This window comes from Caloenas nicobarica, chromosome 33 (assembly GCF_036013445.1).
Source record: "Caloenas nicobarica isolate bCalNic1 chromosome 33, bCalNic1.hap1, whole genome shotgun sequence".
NCBI lineage: Eukaryota > Metazoa > Chordata > Aves > Columbiformes > Columbidae > Caloenas > Caloenas nicobarica.
The window spans coordinates 1,322,501-1,340,781 of record NC_088277.1 but is presented as its reverse complement, the minus strand read 5'-3'; the positions used below and the strand labels follow the sequence as shown (position 1 = coordinate 1,340,781).

At 68.3% G+C, this 18,281-nt stretch overlaps 4 protein-coding genes across 6 annotated transcripts in view; 1 reads left to right on the top strand and 3 right to left on the bottom strand.

Annotated features, from left to right (window-relative positions):
- Positions 1-259: 259 nt before the first annotated feature.
- Positions 260-3,966, bottom strand: RAB5B (RAB5B, member RAS oncogene family). Its single transcript, XM_065654262.1, has 5 exons — positions 3,719-3,966; positions 2,933-3,084; positions 2,135-2,257; positions 1,948-2,041; positions 260-1,388 (listed from the first exon to the last, which is right to left on the bottom strand). The coding sequence occupies exons 1-5, from the start codon at positions 3,879-3,881 to the stop codon at positions 1,273-1,275; spliced, it is 648 nt and encodes a 215-aa protein (XP_065510334.1). The 5' UTR covers positions 3,882-3,966; the 3' UTR covers positions 260-1,272.
- Positions 3,967-6,514: 2,548 nt separating this feature from the next.
- CDK2 (cyclin dependent kinase 2) lies at positions 6,515-9,516 on the bottom strand. Its single transcript, XM_065654257.1, has 7 exons — positions 9,217-9,516; positions 9,063-9,140; positions 8,154-8,274; positions 7,908-8,078; positions 7,725-7,826; positions 7,085-7,288; positions 6,515-7,000 (listed from the first exon to the last, which is right to left on the bottom strand). Exons 1-7 carry the CDS (start codon positions 9,330-9,332, stop codon positions 6,896-6,898), a joined length of 897 nt encoding a protein of 298 aa, XP_065510329.1. The 5' UTR covers positions 9,333-9,516; the 3' UTR covers positions 6,515-6,895.
- Positions 9,517-10,611: 1,095 nt separating this feature from the next.
- On the top strand, positions 10,612-15,389 carry PMEL (premelanosome protein). Its single transcript, XM_065654239.1, has 12 exons — positions 10,612-10,693; positions 11,477-11,605; positions 11,690-11,836; positions 11,909-12,049; positions 12,120-12,281; positions 12,770-13,159; positions 13,254-13,577; positions 13,678-13,953; positions 14,030-14,123; positions 14,206-14,408; positions 14,483-14,570; positions 15,227-15,389. Exons 1-12 carry the CDS (start codon positions 10,630-10,632, stop codon positions 15,387-15,389), a joined length of 2,181 nt encoding a protein of 726 aa, XP_065510311.1. The 5' UTR covers positions 10,612-10,629.
- A 193-nt stretch (positions 15,390-15,582) lies between these two features.
- Positions 15,583-18,281, bottom strand: part of DGKA (diacylglycerol kinase alpha) — a 7,521-nt gene continuing 4,822 nt past the window's right edge. For all 3 annotated transcript variants that reach the window (XM_065654236.1, XM_065654237.1, XM_065654238.1), the window contains 13 exons: positions 18,171-18,269; positions 17,997-18,086; positions 17,841-17,914; positions 17,669-17,743; positions 17,495-17,580; positions 17,321-17,410; positions 17,078-17,238; positions 16,909-16,973; positions 16,717-16,807; positions 16,473-16,647; positions 16,264-16,384; positions 16,116-16,176; positions 15,583-15,985 (listed from right to left, as the gene is read on the bottom strand). In XM_065654236.1, the coding sequence (XP_065510308.1) occupies positions 15,887-15,985; positions 16,116-16,176; positions 16,264-16,384; positions 16,473-16,647; positions 16,717-16,807; positions 16,909-16,973; positions 17,078-17,238; positions 17,321-17,410; positions 17,495-17,580; positions 17,669-17,743; positions 17,841-17,914; positions 17,997-18,086; positions 18,171-18,269 (1,287 nt within the window). In that variant the 3' untranslated portion in view covers positions 15,583-15,886. The remainder of the gene's footprint in view (positions 15,986-16,115; positions 16,177-16,263; positions 16,385-16,472; positions 16,648-16,716; positions 16,808-16,908; positions 16,974-17,077; positions 17,239-17,320; positions 17,411-17,494; positions 17,581-17,668; positions 17,744-17,840; positions 17,915-17,996; positions 18,087-18,170; positions 18,270-18,281) is intronic.

Genomic DNA, 18,281 nt, shown 5'->3' with positions numbered 1-18,281 from the left:
GCCAGCGCTGCCACCCTTGTATAATTTAATTTAAAATCGTTTTTCTGCCCGGTCGAGCGGCGGCCAACACCCGGGAGCCGCCGCCCAGGTGGAGGGACCGAAAAGGCTTATCTCACCGGCTGGTGGCACCGGGCAGGAGCCGTCGCTTCGCAACGGCACCAAAGTCAACCCCCCCACCCCCAAATCCAACAAGGACCTTGTTTTCCTTCCTTTTTTTTTTTTTTTTCGTTTACTTACATTAAATACAGCGGTTGTTGAGTTCTGTTACCATGATTTGTTATTTAAATGCAATGGAGGAGCTTTCTCAAAGAAAAAAACAAAACAAAACAAAAAATAAAACTCAAATAGGAAGAATTATCAGAGAAGAAGCAAGGAAGAGCGAGAAAAGCTGCAGCATCCCCCGTTTGGTCCAGGGTGGGGGCTCGGGAGGATGGGGGTCACCGCTCGGGGTCCCCACAGGCCCTGGTTAAAGAGTCACCGATATTTGGGGGGGGCTCCGCCAGCCGGACCCCAACCCAAAGCAAAAAAAAAAGCCCAAACCGTTGCCTGTGGGGGGTGGGGAGGGGCTTCTCTGCCCCCGCCGGGGGGGGCTTCATCGGGGACGGGCCCCTTCACCCCACCACCACAGCCCCCCCCCAGGACCAAAGGAAAAACCACCCAAAAATGAGGCATTTCCATGACTAAAGTGCAAACCAGAGACCGGGGAGGGGGCGCCTGCATGGCCATGGGGTGCAGGGGTCACCCCCCCCCCCCCCAGTAAAACACCCCCAGGTGTGCCCGATCCTCCAGCAAAAAACAACGAAAAAAGGCCACCCGGGAAGAAATTGAGGACGCTGCAGCTTTTCTCCCCGCCCCCCGACAGCCAAATGGGAGAAACAGGAGGGGGAAACAAAAAAAAAAAACCAAACAAACAAACAAAAAAAACCCACCAAATTAAAAAGGAATCCACGATGGGACCCCGTGTTTTCCGGGGTCTCCGGTTCGTCCAACGTGAAAGCAGAGGGAGCGGGGAGAGGGAAGAAGATGAAGGGAGAAAAAAAAACCAACCAAAAAAAAAAAAAAATCAGAATATCAGGGCGCTATTTGCACCTATAATACAAAGTGAAGAAGAGTTTGTCGTTTTCTGTTGGTTTTTCGGAAGTTAAGTCCCCGGCGGCTCTCGGTGCTGACGGTGTCTGGTGGCGGTTTCGAAGCGTTAAAAAGTGCCGTTAGGAGGGAGGTTTGGGGTGGATCCGGCTCTGGCGGGGCCCAAGGGGCGCTCCGAGCTCTTCCTCAGTTGCTACAGCACTGGCTCCGGCTCTGCGGGCTCTGCTCGTGCAGGTCGACCCCCCGGCTGCGGCCCCCGGCGCCCCCCGTGCTCTGCGGCTCCGTCTTTGGCAGCTTCTTGGCTGGGGGGGGCGGGGTGGAAAAATGGGGGTGATGGTGACAGTGACAGTCCCCGTAGTCATGGACCCTCCCTGGGGTTGAGGAGCCATTTCCTTCGAGCTTTTGGAGGGAACAGGCTCCAGCTTTGCTTGCCCCCCCCAAAATCCCTCTGGACCTCGGGTAGACCCCCCCAAAACCCTTCCCTGCTCCCCCATTGATGGCCAAGAGGTCACTGATGTTCATGGTCACAGGCCCTCCCCTGGGTTGAGGAGCCGTTTCCTTTGAGCTCTCGGAGGGAACAGGCTCCAGCTTTGCTGGCCCCCCCAAAAATCCCTCTGGACCTCAGGGAGACCCCCCCCCAAAACCCCTCCCTGCTCCCCCCTTGTCCCTCATCGATGGCCAACAAGAGGTTGTTGATGTTCATGGCCAACAACCCTCCCTGGGGACGAGGAGCCGTTTCCTTCGAGCTCTCGGAGGGAACAGCCTCCAGCTCTGCTTGGCCCCCCCAAAAACCCCTGTGGACCCTGTGCAGCGCCCCCCCACAACCCTCAAAACCCCCCCTGACCCCCCCCAGCCCCTCACCAATGGCCAAGAAGAGGTCGTTGACGTTCATGGCCGTCTTGGCCGACGTCTCCATGAACAAGAGGCTGTTGTCGTCGGCGTACGCCTGCGCCTCCTGCAAGAGACGGGCGAGGGTCCGGCGGCCGAATTCCCCCCCTGGGCGGGGACGGGGACAGGAGGTGACAGTGTCCCCGGGGGTGACACTCACCTCGTACTCCACCATGCGCTTGCTGGCCAGGTCGGCCTTATTGCCGGCCAAGGCGATGACGATGCTGGGGCTGGCCTGGCGCTGCAGCTCCTTCACCCAGGTCTTGGCGCGCGCGAAGGTTTCCTGCAAACAACGGGGTGGGGGTCAGCACAAGGAAGGGGACACAGGGACCCCCAGAGACCCCCCCGGGACACCAGCACCCCTGGAGCCGCACGGGTTTCGCTCCCGGGGGGTTTAACCACGGTGCGTCTTGTTTAATCGGTTAATGAATGACCTGGGCGAAGGGACGGAGTGAACCGTCAGCAAGATGAGTTCAGGGAAGGGCAGTGGAGGTGGAGAAGGAGGTTGAGGTTGGAAATTAGGGAAAATGTATTAATTAAAGGGCTGTGGGGCATTGGAACAGGCTGCCCAGGGCGGTGGTAGAGTCGCCATCCCTGGAGGGGTTGAACAGACGAGGTTCTTGGGGACATTTTAGTGACAGCGTTGGGGTAACGGTTGGACTTGATCTTTGGTCTTTTCTACCCAAAATGATTCTGCGATTCCATGAGACAAAGATGCTGAGGGCTCTGGAGCATCTGAGCAGGAAAGGCTGCGAGAGCCGCGGCTGCTCAGCTGGAGAAGCCAAGAGGGACCTTGTTGACATGAGGAACATCTCAAGAGGATGGACCCGACTTTGTCCAGCGACAGGACGAGAGGCGACAGGCACAGATCAAAACAGGGGAGGAGCGAGTGGGTGACCCCCGGAGGTCCCCGACACCCCCGACCTGTCCGTGAGTCTGTCCGGGGGGGTTCCCCCACCTGGTTGGTGATGTCGTAGACCACGATGGCGGCCTGAGCCCCCCGGTAGTACATGGGGGCCAGGCTGTGGTACCGCTCCTGCCCGGCCGTGTCCCAGATCTCAAACTTCACCGTCGTGTCGTCCAGGCAGACGGATTGTGTGAGAAATGCAGCTGCCGGGGGGGGTGAAAAACAAAAAACCACAGTGTTAGCATCGCCCCGGCCACCCCAATGCGCAGTGGGGACCCTCCCTGCAGCCCAAACGCAGAGCTGGGGACACCCCAACCCCGCAGCGCTGGGACCGGTTGGCAGAGGAGGCGTCGGTGACATCGGGACAAAAATCACACAGATTGGGGGGGTTGGCGTTTTGCTCAAAAGCAAATCTTCACGAGGCTCGTCAGCTGCGGGTTACACAGCCGCGATTAACCGCCTTTGAAAATGAACCGAAATGTTCTCATTCGACCCCTAACGCAGCTTGTAATCTGCTCTCACTGTCGCTAAAGCACCCGAGACCACAGCACAGCGCTCGGTGGTACTTAATACCAATAAAACACACAGCTGAAATTGTAAAAATACATGGAAATGACATTAAGAACACCAACGGCGGCACGTTTCCTAAAGCCGCGAGCCTCTCAGTCAAGATCCAACGCGCCCCTAGAGCAGCACAGGGATTTGTTTCAGCAAAACAGATGCACTGATGTGCAGCTCGGGGTGTCCCACTGCCCAGGGACCCCCTGTGTGCTCCCGCGGGGGTTCAGATTTAACGGGCGATTCAACCGGCACGAGGTAAAACCGTGGCCGACTCACCGCCGATGGTGCTCTCCTGGTACTCGTGGAACTGGCCCTTGACGAAGCGCAGCACCAGGCTGGATTTCCCCACCGCCGACTCGCCCAGCAGCACCAGCTTGAACTGGCAGATCTTACTGGGCTGGGACTGCCCGTTCGGCCGGGCGGCTCCTCGGCTGCTCATGGCCTGGCTGCTGCTGCCGCTGCTGCCGGCGCCGCGCGCCCGGGGAACCGGAGAGCCGGGAAGGCACCGAGGGGTCGCTGGGTGCGGGGCTGGGGTGCGCTCGGCTGTCCTGGGGGGAGCAAAGGAGAGATTTTGGGTGGAAAAGACCAAAGATGGAGTCCAGCCATTCACTGTCACTAAAATGTCCCCAAGGACCTCATCCTTTCAAGCCCTCCACGGATGGTGACTCCAGCACTGCCCTGGGCAGCCTGTTCAATGCCCCACAGCCCTTTGGGGAAGAAATCACCCCAAATTTCCAACCTCAACCTCCCCTGGTGCAACTTGAGGCCGTTTCCTCTCGTCCTGTCTCCCCTCAGCCTCCTGTTCTCCAGGCTGAATCCCCCAGTTCCCCCAGCCGCCCCCCAAATCTTCTCTCCATCCTTCTCCAGCTCCACCGCGGGATTAAGATGAAATCACCCAAATTCAGCTCCTTACAGACCACCCAAGGCTCTGGACAAGCCGCAGCCCCCCAGGATAAGGGGATTTTCCCCCAAAAACCATCACGGCACCAGGTGAAACTCAGTGGCCACGCTGATCTATAGAACCCCGCGGCTCTTTTTGGCGCGGCGATGATTGCCGCGAGCCGCTGGTTGAGCGAGATTTACAGAACCCGGATGAATCCTCCGGTCCCAAGGAGGCAGCAAAAGGCTCCAGCGGCGCCCGACGAGGTTCGGGGAGCCCTGTGGAGCCCCCTCGCTCCATCTGGGACCCCCGACGGCACCAGGAGCCACGGATCCCTGGCCGGGGAGGGTTGCGACAGCCCAGCTGGGTTAACTCCCTTCCTATCCCCAGCGACACTCTTCCTCTGTCCCAACCGCATTCGAGGGCTCAGCCTGATGCGGATTCACCCGGCGGGTGCTGGAGGGTCCCCTGTTATGGGGGGGCCCCGGTGTTTGCAAACGGAGCCGGTGGAGCTGCCGAGCCCCGTACAGTCGCCCCATGGCTCTCGGCATCGCTCCCGAGCGAAGGATCTTCTGGGGGGCAGAGCAGCACCGGGGGGTCCCCCAGCATGATCCATGGGTTCCCAGCAGCGTCCAGGGGTCCCCCAGCTCTGGGTCCCTCCGTGTCACCCCTGGCCGGGCAGCGGGTCCAGAGCACAAACGGGTGCGGGACGGAGCCCCGAGTCCCGTCACGGGGGGGTGGGCGACACGGGAGCCTCGCAGCCCCGCCGGGGGCTCCGTCACTCCCTCCCTGCTTCCCCAAGCGGGCGGGTTTGACACCGGAGCCCGCGCACCGGGAGCGGGGGGGGTCTGGGCCCCCCACAGCAGGTGACACCGGGGCGGGGGGGGCAGGGGGCAGCGGGAACCCCGCGACACGGGCCCCCCCCCGGGAGGCACCGGGACCCCGACAGCGCCGGGGGCGGCCGAGCCGCGGGGTCTCCGGGCATCCAGCTCCAGGGAGCCCCGGCCAGGGGGACACGGCCCGGCCCGCCGCCCCCGCCCCGGGAATCCCGCCCCCGCGCCGCCACCGCCCCGGGCCTCCCGCAGCACCCGCAGCCGCTCCCCGGAGCCCCTCGCCCTGCGGCGGCCCCTGGGCCGGCCCGCCCGGTCCCCCCGGTGCCCCGGCCCGGCCCCCCCGGTACCTGGGCCCGGCCCGTCGCGGCCCCCGAGCGCACAAACAGCAGCTGAACCAACCCCTCCTGGCGCGGGGCGGGATTAAGGGCCGGCTCCACCAATCGACGTCTCGCAGCGGGGCGGCGGGCGCGCCCCTTCCGCTCGGCTGAGCCAATGGGAAAAGCGGAGAGCGCGTCGCCGCCCCGCCCCGCGCAGGAGAGCCAGTTGTCGGCGGGGAAAGGGGCGGATGGGCAGCGCCTCGAAGCCAATGGACGCGAGGGGAGCGGCCGGCCAATGGGCAAGCTGGACGTCACGAAAGAGGCGGGTTTTAAAGTGAGTGAAGGGGAGCGGGGCCAACAGGAAGCGCTGTAGAGCAGGGGGGCGGCACCAACCACAAATAAGGTGACTTAAGAGGGAGGAACCCCAGGGGGGCAAAAGCCAATTAAACGCAGGACACCGCCGCGCTGCCCAATCACAGGGCAGAAGGCCCCCAGGCCGACCAACCCGAGGCCAGCGGCGCGATGAGTGACGAACCCGCTGGGCGGTGCCTCGCGGCCAATCACAGGCGCCGCTCTCCGTGATTGGCAGCCCGGGAACGGCGACCTCGGACCCCGAGGCGGCACCGCCCTCGCCTGGGAGGGGCGGGGCCCGGCTCGGCCAATCACAGCGCTCCAGAGCGGCGGTGGGCGTGGCCACCCCCGGGTGTGGCGGGGGGCGGAGCCTCGCGGCGGTGGGCGGGGCGAAGGCGGGGGGGGCGCTGGGGACTCCTATGGGGACATATAGCGGGGGGGGGGGGACACATATATGGGGCCATATAGAGCCACGGGGGCACCGATAGGAGCCGTGTGGGGCCACGGGATCCTGGGCAGGGGGGGGTCTGGGCAGCATTGAGGGCCCCACAGGACACCTTTGGGGGGGAACCGGGGGGGGGGACACACACATGGGACAGACCTCGTGGCGTGACGATGGCACGGTTGTGGCCCCCCCGCCCCGCCCCGCAGGCCCCAGACACAGAGTCGGACATTGGGTACGAAATTGCAGAAGTTACAAAAAAATTGGCGAAGAAACCGCGGGGAGGTGGGGGGCTGCAGGGGACCCCCCCATTGACCTCCCCCCCCCACCATGAGGAGGAGGATGGGGGGACGAAGGCGCTCACCCCCCCCCCCCCCCCCAGTGCCGCTACCAGGGCCCCCCCCCGGGGGGCTGTAAGTGCCAAAAGTCCAGGCGAGGCGGGGGGGGCACCTCACTGTGGGGGGGGGTCCCCACTCCCTGTCCTGTGGGGGGGGGCGTGGGGAGGGCCCTGAGCCCCCCCAGGGACAGACATCACCTCTCACAGCGCAGGGATGGGGCCCCCCCACCCCCAGCCCCTCGCTGGGACCCCCTCATCCGGGGCGGGGGGGGGGGGCGCCGGGGGGGTGACGCTCAGAGCCGCAGGTGGGGGACAGCCCGGGTGACATCGCGGAAGAAGGGGTGTCCCAGCGCCGCCTTGGCCGAGATGCGCTTGTTGGGGTCGTAGTGCAGCATTTGCTGGGGGACAAGGGGACAGTGAGGCGGGGGGGGGGGGGGGTCCCAAAAACACCCCCCGCCCCGCAGAATTCCCCCCTCGCTCACCGCCAGCAGCTTCCGCCCCTCCTCGTCCAGGGGGGGCACGACTTTGCCGAAGTCCTGCCGGGCCCACTTGGGGAAGCTGGGCTTGTAGTCGGGCATGGCGGTGACGCCGGGCCAGGCGGCCTCGTCCGGCGTCCCCAGCGTGCGGAAGATGCGGAACAGCTGGTCGATCTCCGAGTCCCCCGGGAACAGCGCGCGCCGGGTGATCTTGGCGGGGGGGACACGACACACACAAAGTGGGGTCACTGGTGATGCCCCCCACGAAGAGCCAGGCCCCCCGGCCCGGGATGCTGGGGGCGCGGCGGCACCCGCGACGTCCTGCCCTTTTGGTGGTGAAGCGCAGAAGGGATGGGTCCCCCCGCCCAGGGGGGGGTCACATGCGGCCCCCCCACCCTGTGAGCCCTCACGCCGGCCCCTCGTGACCCCGTTTTCCACCCCCCCGGGTGCTGCCGCGTGACGCCGACCCCGGCGGGGGCTCACGTGGGGCCCCCCCCCGCGCCCACAAAGCCCCTTTATTCCCCCGTGTCCCGGTGACGTCAGGGCTGAGCCGCGGCGGCGTCACCGGGACGGACCCTGGGGACACCCCGGTGTCACCGCGGGGGGGGGCTCAGGGGGGGCTGTGCACCCCCTCGCCATCACCCACCATCTCGGCGAAGATGCAGCCCAAGCTCCAGATGTCGACAGCTGTCGAGTAGTACTTGCAGCCCAGCAGGATCTCGGGGGCTCGGTACCACAGCGTCACCACCTGCCGTGGGGACAAGGGACACGCCATGGCCACCCTGTCCCCACCCCGAACCGCCCTCCGCGCCCCCCCCCCGGCGCCCACCTCGTGGGTGTAGGTGCGCACGGGCACCCCGAAGGCGCGGGCCAGCCCGAAATCCGCCAGCTTGATGGCGCCGTCGGCGTTGATGAGCAGGTTCTGGGGCTTGAGGTCGCGGTGCAGCACGCGGTGAGCGTGGCAGAACGCCAGGCCCTGCAGCAGCTGGAACAGGTAGCTCTGCGGGGACGGGGGGGTCAGCAGGGATGGGGGGGACCAGGAGCCCCCCGCCCAGGGCTGGGACCCCCCCCGCACCTTGATGAGGGGCAGCGCGATGCCGCTGATGGAAGCCGAGTCCATGAACTTCTTCAGGTCCTGGTGCAGGAACTCGAAGACCAGGTAGAGCTTGTTCTCCGTGTGGATCACGTCCAGCAGCCTGGGGGGACAAAAGGGGGGCAGCGCCTGGGCCACGGGCACCCCACAGCCACGGGCACCCCACGGCCATGGGACACCCCATGGTCCCCCATGGCCATGGGCACCCCACAGGCATGGGACACCCCATTGCTGTAGTCACCCCATGGCCACCAGACACCCCACAGCCCCCCATGGCCACCAGACACCCCACGGCCACGGGACACCCCACGGCCACCAGATACCCCATGGCCATGGGACACCCCAAAGCCCCCCACAGACACCCCACGGCCACCAGACACCCCATGGCCATGGGACACCCCAAAGCCCCCCACAGACACCCCATGGCCACCAGACACCCCATGGCCATGGGACACCCCAAAGCCCCCCACAGACACCCCATGGCCACCAGACACCCCACGAACATGGGGCACCCCAAAGCCCCCCACAGATTCCCCATGGCCACAGCACCCCACGGCCATGGGACACCCCAAAGCCCCCCACAGACACCCCATGGCCACAGCACCCCATGGCCATGGGACACCCCAAAGCCCCCCACAGATGCCCCATGGCCACAGCACCCCACGGCCATGGGACACCCCAAAGTCCCCCACAGACACCCCATGGCCACAGCACCCCACGGCCATGGGACACCCCAAAGCCCCCCACAGACACCCCACAGTCACTGGACACCCCACAGCCATAGGCCACCACACCTCCCCACGGCCCCTTGACCCCCCCCCAAGGCAGTACCGGGCCAGAACCAGCGCTGTGACACCCCCAGCCCCCCCGGGACCCTCCGGCCGCGCTCACTTGACAATGTTGGGGTGATTGAGCTCCTTGAGCAGCGAGATCTCCCGGATCGCGGTGCTGGGGACACCCTCGGTTTCCCTGCGGGGACACGGGCTGAGCTCCGGGCCCCCCCACCCCGGTGCCCCCCCCCGGCCCCGGACCCCCCCGGACTCACGTGTCCAGCCGGATCTTCTTGAGCGCCACCACCTCCCCCGTCACCTTGTTCCGGGCCTTGTACACGACCCCGTACGTGCCCTCCCCGATCTTCTCCACCTTCTGGAAGTTCTCCATGGGGGCGGCCCGGGGCGGCTCCGGGGGGACCCCCGGCTGGGGGGGGGACCCCGGGCCGGGGAGTGTCCGGGGCGGCCGCGGGGTGGGGGGGTGGTGGTGTCCCCAAAGGGGTGTCCCCAAGTTGGGGGGGGGGATGCCCCCGGGGGTCCCTGGGCGGGGGGGGGCGGTGCCGGGCGCGGGGAACGATCGCGGCCGCCGCTTCCCCCCCGATCGCGCAACAACGTTGGCGGCGGCTCCGCCCCCCCCCGCCGCTTCCCGCCTTCCGCCGGCCACGCCCCCCCTGCGCCCTCCCATTGGTTGGGCTCGCCGTGACGTCACTAGCGGCGCGGGAGATCCCTTAAAGTGATAGGCACACCCGCGCGGGGCGGGGCGGCAGGGGGGGTGATCGCGCACCGGGGGGGCGATGCCGCACCGGGGGGGTATGGGAGGGGGTCCCGGAGCCCTCCGTGCCCGATCCCGCCGTGGGGGGGGGCTGAGGCAGCGGGCGGGACCGGGCACCGGAGGAACCGTCACGGGCTCAGAATCAACCCCACGGATGGGGCCGGGGTGGCAGCGGTGGGGGGGACACACGGGGCTTTTGGGGTGTCCCGGCACCGTCCCGCACACGGCGTCCCACGGGCACGGTCCCGCACACGCGGTCCCACGGAATCAGACCCGGGCACGGGTGGGATCCCCCGGGGTTGGCGCTGGGGCCGGTTGGGAGCTGGAAACGCGCCCCCCCACCAGCAGGAAAAATCGGGGTCCCCCCGCGTCTGGGGGACGGGGGTGCCCGTCTGTGTGTGACTGGGGTCCCCTGCGGCTGAGGGATCAAGGTCCCCCGGTGTGTGCGGGATGGGGGGTCCCTCTGAGCAGGGGGGGTGGTCCCCCATGTGAACAGGGTTGGGGTCCCCTGTATGGGGGAAATCGGGGTTCTCCTGCACCCCATCCTGCACAACAGGGTGGCCCAGGCTCGGTGGGTCCCCATCTCCCAGGGCACGGGGACAAATCCATGTCCCCGGGGCCACCAGGACATGCTGAGCAGGGGGTGACACCCCCAAATCCTCTCCCCAAGCTGCGTAGGGTCCCTGTGTCCCCCAAAAAGGACCCGGGGCGTGTGACCGGGGCCGAGTGGAGGCCACACACACGTGTACACACGTATACACACGTGCCCCCACGCAACCGAGCTGGGGGGGGCCTGGGTCCCCCCACCCTCTTGGGGTGGGACTATGCAAACGAGAGCCCCTTCAAATCACCCCGTCCCCGTGTCCCTGTCCCCGGCAGCGCCCGAACGCAGGGGGGAGACGAGGACGCTGGGACCATGAGGGTGCAGGGGGTGCTGGCGGTTTTGGGGACCCTCCTGGTCCTGGGTGCTGCTCAGCGGCGTAAGTGGGGTTTGGGGGGGACACGATTGAAGGGGGTGCAGGGTGGGAGGGGGTTACGAGGCCCTTTGGTGGGAGCAGACACCCCCTGAAAGCCAAATTCCATCGGGAGCACGATGAGATCCCCTCATTCCCTGGAGGGGCTGCTTGAGGGCCGGGGGGGGCTAATTGTGGGGTCCCCGTCCTTCTGCTGGGTGTGGGGGGGACTTACAGCCTGCCCCCGGGAGTGGGGTGGGATGTGGGGGGGATCCCCATCCCTCTGTGCATCTTCTGTAAATGGGGGGCACCACATTCATCTGTAAACGGGGACCCCCGTCTTTCTGTGAGCGAAGGGACACGGAGGGGACACAGCAGCCCCCCGAAAGTGGGGGAGTCACAGGGGGGACCTGGCAGCCCCCGGGATGGGGGGTCCCAGGGTAGACCTGGCAGCTCTCGGGATGGGGGTCACAGGGTAGACCTGACAGCCCCTGGGATGGGGGACCCAGGGTAGACCTGGCAGCCCCCAGGAATGGGGGCCATGGGGGAACCGTCCCCCGCGAGGCTGCCAGCACCAGCTCAGCTGAGCATCACATGAAAAGGCTTTGGGCAGCACCGGCACCATGTGATGGGCTTTGCCCCACGCGCCGCTCGGCCCCAGCCCATCACGTGTCCCCCGGGGTCCCCAGGGGTCCCTGTGGCTGGGGGGGACCTGGCTGGGTGCCCCACGGGGGTGTCACCCGCAGGTCTGGGCTCTCGGTGGCCGCCCCATGTGGGTGCCACACGTGCCCTCTCACCCTCGTCCCGCAGGATCCGGTGGCCGCGGCGGTGGCCGGGGACGGCCCTGGAGCGGGCGGCCGGCGCCGTTCCGCAGCTGGGACACGGGGCTGTACCGGCCGTGGCAGGAGGGGACACCGCGGCAGCGGGACTGCTGGCGAGGTGGGTGCCGGGCCGGGGACCGCGGCGTGGCCCTTGGGTGACATCCCTGGGTGACATCCCTGGGTGACACCCCGTGCCTGGCAGGCGGCGACGTCACCTTCGACATCAGCAACGACGCTCCCACCATGGCGGGCGCCGACGCCACCTTCTCCATCGCCCTGCGCTTCCCCGGCACGCAGGCGGTGCTGCCCGACGGCCGCGTCGTCTGGAGCCAGAACTGCACCGTCAACGGTCTGCACCCCCAAATCCCCCTGAACCCCCCAAACCCCCAGCACCCCCCTCATCACCCTCCGCTCCCCGCAGGCACCCGCGTCACCCAGGGCGACCCGGTTTTCCCGGAGCAGGCGGCCGACGGTGCCGACGGCGTCTTCCCCGACGGGCAACCATTCCCCGAAAGCGCCCGGGACAAGCGCGGAAAATTCGTCTACGTCTGGTGGACGTGGGGTGAGGGCGGCAGCTCCTGCCGGGGTCCGGGGGGGTCCCCAGAGCGACGCCTGAACCCCCCGTCCCGCAGGGCGGTACTGGCAGGTGGTGGACGGTGCCACGTCCCGGCTGACGGTGGGGACGGCGGGGGTGGCCCTGGGCTCCTACACCATGGAGGTCGTCGTCTACCATTACCGCGGCCAGCAGAAGTTCGTCCCCATCGGCCGCGCCAGCACCCAGTTCAGCATCACCGGTGGGTGCCAGGGCTGGGGACATGGTGGGGACAAGGTGGGGACGCAGGAGCTCATGGTGGCCCCTGTGTCCACAGCCCAACCTTTTGCGGTGGTGCCAAGGCTGGGGGGGTGACCCTGGTATGTCCCCAGCCCAACCAGGTGTCTTTTGTGGTGGTGCCAGGGCTGGGGACAGGGAGGGACACAGTGGGGACACAGGAGCTGGTGGTGTCCTGTGTGTCCCCAACCAGACCAGGTGCCCTTTGCGGTGGTGCCAGGGCTGGGGACAGGGGGCGACACAGTGGGGACATATGAATTGATGGCGTCCTCATTGTCCCCACCCAGCCCAGGTGCCATTCATGGTGGCACCAGGGCTGGCGACGGGGGGGGGACACACGAGTTGATGGACGTCCTGTGTGTCCCCAACCAGACCAGGTGCCCTTTGCAGTGGGGAGAGCGGCGACACGGTGGGGACGCGAGAACTGATGGTGTCCCCGTTGTCCCCACCCAGACCAGGTGCCGTTCGCGGTGGACGTGACGCAGGTGCAGGACACGGCGGGCGCCGGGCGCTTCGTGCGGAACCGCGCGGTGGCCTTTGCCGTGCGGCTGCACGACCCCAGCCGCTACCTGCGCCACGCCGACATCGCCTACTCCTGGGACTTCGGGGACCAGAGCGGGACCCTCATCTCCCGCAGCGCCACCGTCACCCACACCTACCTGGACACCGGCTCCTTCACCGCCCGCCTGGTGCTGCAGGCGGCCATCCCCGTCACCCCCTGCGGCACCTCGGTGGCCCCCGCCGGGGACCCCACCACGCAGCCCTTGGTGACAACGGCGGCCACGCAGCCCGCTGGTGGCACCACGCCGGCGGGGGGAAGCACCGCCGGGGTGACCAGCACCGGTAAGGGAGCACAGAGCAGGCCCCGCCGCAGTGACAGGGGTCCCCAGGGTGTCCCCTGTCACAGGTCACCTCCCCATCGTCACTGTCCCCGCAGAACCTGAAGGCTCCGGCTCGTCAGCGGAGCCCACGGTGGGATCGGTGGCCGTGCCATCGGAGCTGGCTGTCACCGAGCCCTTGGCCCCCGCTGTCACCGAGCCCTTGGTCCCTGCTGTCACCGAGCCCTTGGCCCCCGCTGTCACCGAGCCCTTGGTCCCTGCTGTCACGGAGCCCTCGGTCCCCGCTGTCACCGACCCCGTCCTCCTGGCACTCAGCACCTCGGCGGGTACCAACGCCCAGCTCCCCACCTCGGTGGCCGCCGCTGGGGACGCGCTGGTCACCTCGGTCCCCACGGCCGCGCAGGGGACGGTGGCGGCTGCAGGTAGATGTTGCCCCCCAGAGCTGGGGACACAGGTTAATAGTGTCCCCAAGGGCTTGGTGTCCCCCCGGCCCTTCCCCAGCCTCTTCCCTACGTCCTGCAGATGCAGCAACAGCTGGAGCCACAGCAGCGTCTGCAGCTGGAACCGCAGCTGGAATCCTGGTTGAAGCCACAGCTGGAGCAACCGTGGGGGGCACAGCTGGATCCACGGCCGCCGCCACATCTGGAGCCACAACTGGGGGCACGTCTGGATCCACAGCTGTCCCCGAGGCCACCGCCGAGCCGCTGGTGCTGGTGAAGCGCCAGGCACCGGCCGACGAACCCACCGGCTGCGTCCTGTACCGCTACGGCACCTTCGCCACCCAGCTGGAGATCGTCCGTGAGTGGGGGGGTCCAGGGGGGTCCTGGGGGGCCCGGGGGGGCCAAACCCGCCCCGACACCGCGTCCCGTTGCAGAGGGGATCGAGAGCGCGGCCATCGTGCAGGTGGTGCCGGTGCCGGCGGCGAGCGGCGAGAGCGGCGTGGAGCTGACGGTGACGTGCGAGGGGAGGTGAGGACCCCGCGGTGACACCGGGACGGGCACGGGGACCGCGGCGGGGGCTCCGTGGTGACCTGTCCCCCCTCCTCCCCAGCCCCCCCGAGGAGGTTTGCACCGTGGTGGCGGACGCCGAGTGCCAGACGGCGCAGACGCAGACGTGCTCGGCGGTGCCGGCGGCGCCGGGGTGTCACCTCGTCCTGCGCCAGGACTTCAACAGCTCCGGCGTCTTCTGCCTCAACGTGTCCTTGGCCAACGCCAACGGGCTGGCGGTGGCCAGCGCCCGCGTGGCCGTGGGAGGTGGGACCGCGGTGGCGGGCCGGGGGGGACGCGGGGGGGACGCGGGGGGTGCTGAGCTGGCGCTGTCCCCGTAGGTGACGTCCCCGCCGCCGGCAGGACCACGCTCGTGGTGGGGCTGGTGCTGATCGCTGCCGCGCTGGGCACCGCGGCCTATACGTACCGGTGAGGGGGGGCGCCAGGCATGGGGGGCACCAGGGCCTGGGGGGACATCATGGGGTGGGGGGACACCAGGACTTGGGGGACATCATGGGCTGGGGGGGATGTCATGGGCTGGCGTGTCCCCCAAGACCTGGGGGGCACCGTGGGCTGGGGGACACACCAGGACCTGGCGGGGACATAATGGGCTGGGGGGGGCACCAGGATGGGGGGGGACATCATGGGCTGGGGGGGGCACCAGGACCTGGGAGGACATCATGGGGTGGGGGACATAAAGGGCTGGGGGGGGCACCAGGATGTGGGGGGACATAATGGGCTGGGGGGGACACCAGGACTTGTGGGGCACCATGGGCTGGGGGGACATCATGGCATGGGGGGGGCACCAAGACCTCGGGATCCACTAGGACGTGGGGGTCACCATGGGCCAGGGGGGACACACCCCAGGACCTGGGGACACTACGGCACGGGGGACACCATGGGGTGGGGGGGCACCATAGATGGGGGGCCACCAGGACCTGACGGGGGGCACACGGGCTGGGGATCCCCCAGGACGTGGGGGGGCACCATGGCACGCAAGTCCATCAGGTGCTGGGAGCCACCACCACGACTTGGGGGGGGCCACCACCATGACCCCCCCCCTTCCCCTCCTCTGTGCCCCCCAGCCGTGTGACGTACACCCCGCTGCTGCCCGCGGCCCCCCCGGCGCCCCCCCGCTCGCGGGGCTGGCTGCCCCCCGGCTCTGCCCTGCGCCTCCTGCTGCGCCAGGCGTTCGGGGGGGGCCCCAGCGGGGAGAGCAGCCCCCTGCTCCGCGCCAACACCGTCTGAGGGGGGGCCCCAGCCCCCAGGAGCCGGGGGGGGCTGCGGTGTTGGGGGGGGGGGACGCGGCACCCCCGACATTAAAGGCTCAGCTCAGCCGGTGCCTCCGCCTGGTTGCGTTTTGGGGGATCTGGGGGTTCCCTGTGTCGTGCTGGGGGGGGCGCTGAGCCCGCTGCCCCCCCCCCAAATCACCACGGCCAGCGCCCGTCCCATCAGCAGCTTTATTACTGCGAGAGGCACTTGAAATTGGGGAGGGGGGGGTAATAAATAGGGTGGGGGGGTCTGGCATAAGGCGGGAGGGGTGTGTTCACCCCCCCCCCAGCACCCGCAGGCTCTGAGCACCCCTTGGCGTGGGGGGGGGACACAGGTGCCACCCACCCCTGTGGGGACACACAGCGGGGGGGGTTTGGTCGGTGTCCCCTGCGCGGGTGCAGCTCTGGGGGCCTCTGTCCCCCCCCCCGGGCCCCTCACGCCTCGGGGGGGCCCTTCACCCCCCCCCAGGTCCCTCACGCCTCGGGGGGGCCCTTCTTGAGGCCGAAGAAGCCAGAGGCACGGGGTGGGGGGCCCATCAGCATCAGCGCCTGGTTCTTGTGGGTGATCTTGATCTGCAAAAGAAACGCTGGGGGAGGTCCCGGGGGGGCCCCCCCCGCACACCCAGGGGGTCCCCAAAGTGCTTGGGGGGGGGCCGACAGCACCCCACTTTTTTTTTGGGGGGGGGGGGGGGGCACCACGTACCGTGCAGGGCGGCTGCATCCAGGGCTCCCCATCGATCTGCATGGGCAGGGGCTTCAGCGTCCTGCAAAATCCCCCCCTGCGGCTCAATAAATGCCCCCCACCGCGTATCCCCCGGCCCCCCCCCGCGGCTCCCCGGCCCCCCCCTCACCGCAGGGTGAGCTCAGAGCAGGTCGCCAAGCGCGTCCCCGCGCTCTTCAGCCCCGTGTAGATCTGCCCCATCTCCAGCACCCCCTCCAGCCCCACCACCTCCAGCCGCCCGTCGCTCACATCTGGGGGGGCAAATAGAGACAAGGAGGTGGGGGGGGGTCAGGGTGGGGTGAGGCGGGGGGGGGAAGGAAAGGGGGGATCCCCACGCACCCTGCACGCAGGTCTTGAGGGTCTCGGCGTCGGTGATGGCGCCCGGGGGGGTCCGCGCCCCCCCCGGCGCTCGCTTGGTGTCCCCCCAAAGGTTGGAGCCTCCGTGCGTGCTGGGGATGTTGAGCACCGCCAGCCCCGCCAGAGCCCCGCTCAGCGCCAGGGGGGTCCCGCAGCACTGGGGGGGGGCACGTCAGGGGGGGGGACATCACCCCTGACCCCCCCCCGCCATGGGGACCCCCCTCACCTCCACGCTCAGAACGTCCTTCAGCTTCTTGCAGGTGGCGAAGATGGTCTCGGAGGTGGCGAATTCCAGGTACCACAGCTTGTTCTTCATCCTGGGGGGGGGATAGAGTAAAGGGGGGGGGTGGGGACACAGTGGGGGTGTGGGGACACGGGGGGGGGACATCGTGGGGGTGTCCCCGTGTCCCCACCCCACCTGCTGTTGAACTTCTCGGGGTATTTCTCGCGCATGACGTGGAACCGGTGGGCGATGGAGGCGTCCTGGGGGGGGGCACAGGGGGGCGCTGAGGTCCTGGGTGCAGGGTGGGGGGGGATAACACCCCCCCCCACCCCCCCCCACCCCGATTTCCCCCCCCCCCACGCACCACCCCGATGGAGAAATAGTTGTTGACGATGTCGTAGGGCACCGGGTCCCCCGCGGCCACCGCGTCCTCGGGGACAACGTGGATGCGCCAGCGGTCCAGGGGCACCGCGCTGCTGCCCTCCAGCTCCTGCAGGAGGCGCCCCAGGTCCTCCCCCGCGTACCCTGGGGGGGTTGGGGGGGGTGAAATGGGGTGGGGTGGGGGGGTCTGGACCCCCCCCCCCCCATCAAACCCCAGCGCACTCACCTCCCCCCCAGCGCAGGCAGCGCGCCAGGTCATTGCCGGTCCCCAAGGGCAGGATGGCGACGGGGGGGTGGCGGGGCAGGTTGGCTTTGTCTGGAAGGAAAGGGGGGGTCGGGGGGGGCTGAGGGGGGGTCACGGAGGGGGGGGTCTGGGGGGGTTTGGGGGGTCAGCACCCACCGATGGCATCCAGGATCCAGCCCACGGTGCCGTCCCCGCCGCACACCAGGACGCGAAAATCCGGCACGTCCCGGAAGAAATTGAGGCTGGGGGGACAAGGTGGGGGGGGTCAGGCGGCAATCACCACCCCCCCCCCCCCCCCATCCGGGGTATTCCGGGCCCCCCCACACTCACCCGGGGGTGGGTCCTCCCTGCTGCAGGTTATAAACCTGCCGGGGGTTGAGCAGATACTGGAACTTGCGCAGCACCCTGGGGGGGCACAGGGGGGCTGGGGGGGGCTGGGGGGGCCGGGCAGCCCCCTCCCCCCCGTGGGGCACCCCCCCGGGACCCCCATTTCCCCCCTTACCTCTCCCCCTGCTTCCCTCCGCTCTTGGGGTTGACGAAGACAAGGAGCGGGTGGGTGTTCGGGACGGGGCTGATCTGCGGGTGGGGGGGTCAGGGCTGAGCCCCCCCGGTCCCTGGCTGGGGGGGGGACACGGGGTGGGGGGGACACACGGCTCACCCGCAGCACCTGCCCCTCGGGGGTGCTGAAACCCTGGGGGGGCTCGTCCCCCGTTGTCCCGCTGCCGTCCCGCTGGCTGTCCTGCCGCTCCTGGGGACACCCCGGTTCAGGGCGGGGGGGCTCGGCAGAAAGTGGGGGGGGGGGGGCAGCACCCAGGGGACCCCCCCCACTCACCAGCAGGACGGGGTAGATGGCGGCGGGGGGCAGGACGTGGTCGCGCAGCACCCCGCAATCGCAGGCGGCGGGGACGAGGGACACGCACTCCTCGTGGATCTGGGGACACAG

Excerpts from the sequence above, each read along its gene's own strand:
- PMEL (XM_065654239.1), top strand. The coding sequence starts at position 10,630 with ATGAGGGTGCAGGGGGTGCTGGCGGTTTTGGGGACCCTCCTGGTCCTG. Across the intron at positions 11,606-11,689 it reads GCAGCGGGACTGCTGGCGAG|GCGGCGACGTCACCTTCGAC; the intron begins GTGGGTGCCGGG and ends CGTGCCTGGCAG. Across the intron at positions 13,160-13,253 it reads CGCCGGGGTGACCAGCACCG|AACCTGAAGGCTCCGGCTCG; the intron begins GTAAGGGAGCAC and ends CTGTCCCCGCAG.
- CDK2 (XM_065654257.1), bottom strand. The coding sequence starts at position 9,332 with ATGGAGAACTTCCAGAAGGTGGAGAAGATCGGGGAGGGCACGTACGGG. Across the intron at positions 8,275-9,062 it reads AATCACCCCAACATTGTCAA|GCTGCTGGACGTGATCCACA; the intron begins GTGAGCGCGGCC and ends TTGTCCCCCCAG. Across the intron at positions 8,079-8,153 it reads TCGCGCTGCCCCTCATCAAG|AGCTACCTGTTCCAGCTGCT; the intron begins GTGCGGGGGGGG and ends CCGTCCCCGCAG.
- RAB5B (XM_065654262.1), bottom strand. The coding sequence starts at position 3,881 with ATGAGCAGCCGAGGAGCCGCCCGGCCGAACGGGCAGTCCCAGCCCAGT. Across the intron at positions 2,258-2,932 it reads TCTACGACATCACCAACCAG|GAAACCTTCGCGCGCGCCAA; the intron begins GTGGGGGAACCC and ends CGTTGTTTGCAG. Across the intron at positions 1,389-1,947 it reads CGACCTCTTCTTGGCCATTG|CCAAGAAGCTGCCAAAGACG; the intron begins GTGAGGGGCTGG and ends CGCCCCCCCCAG.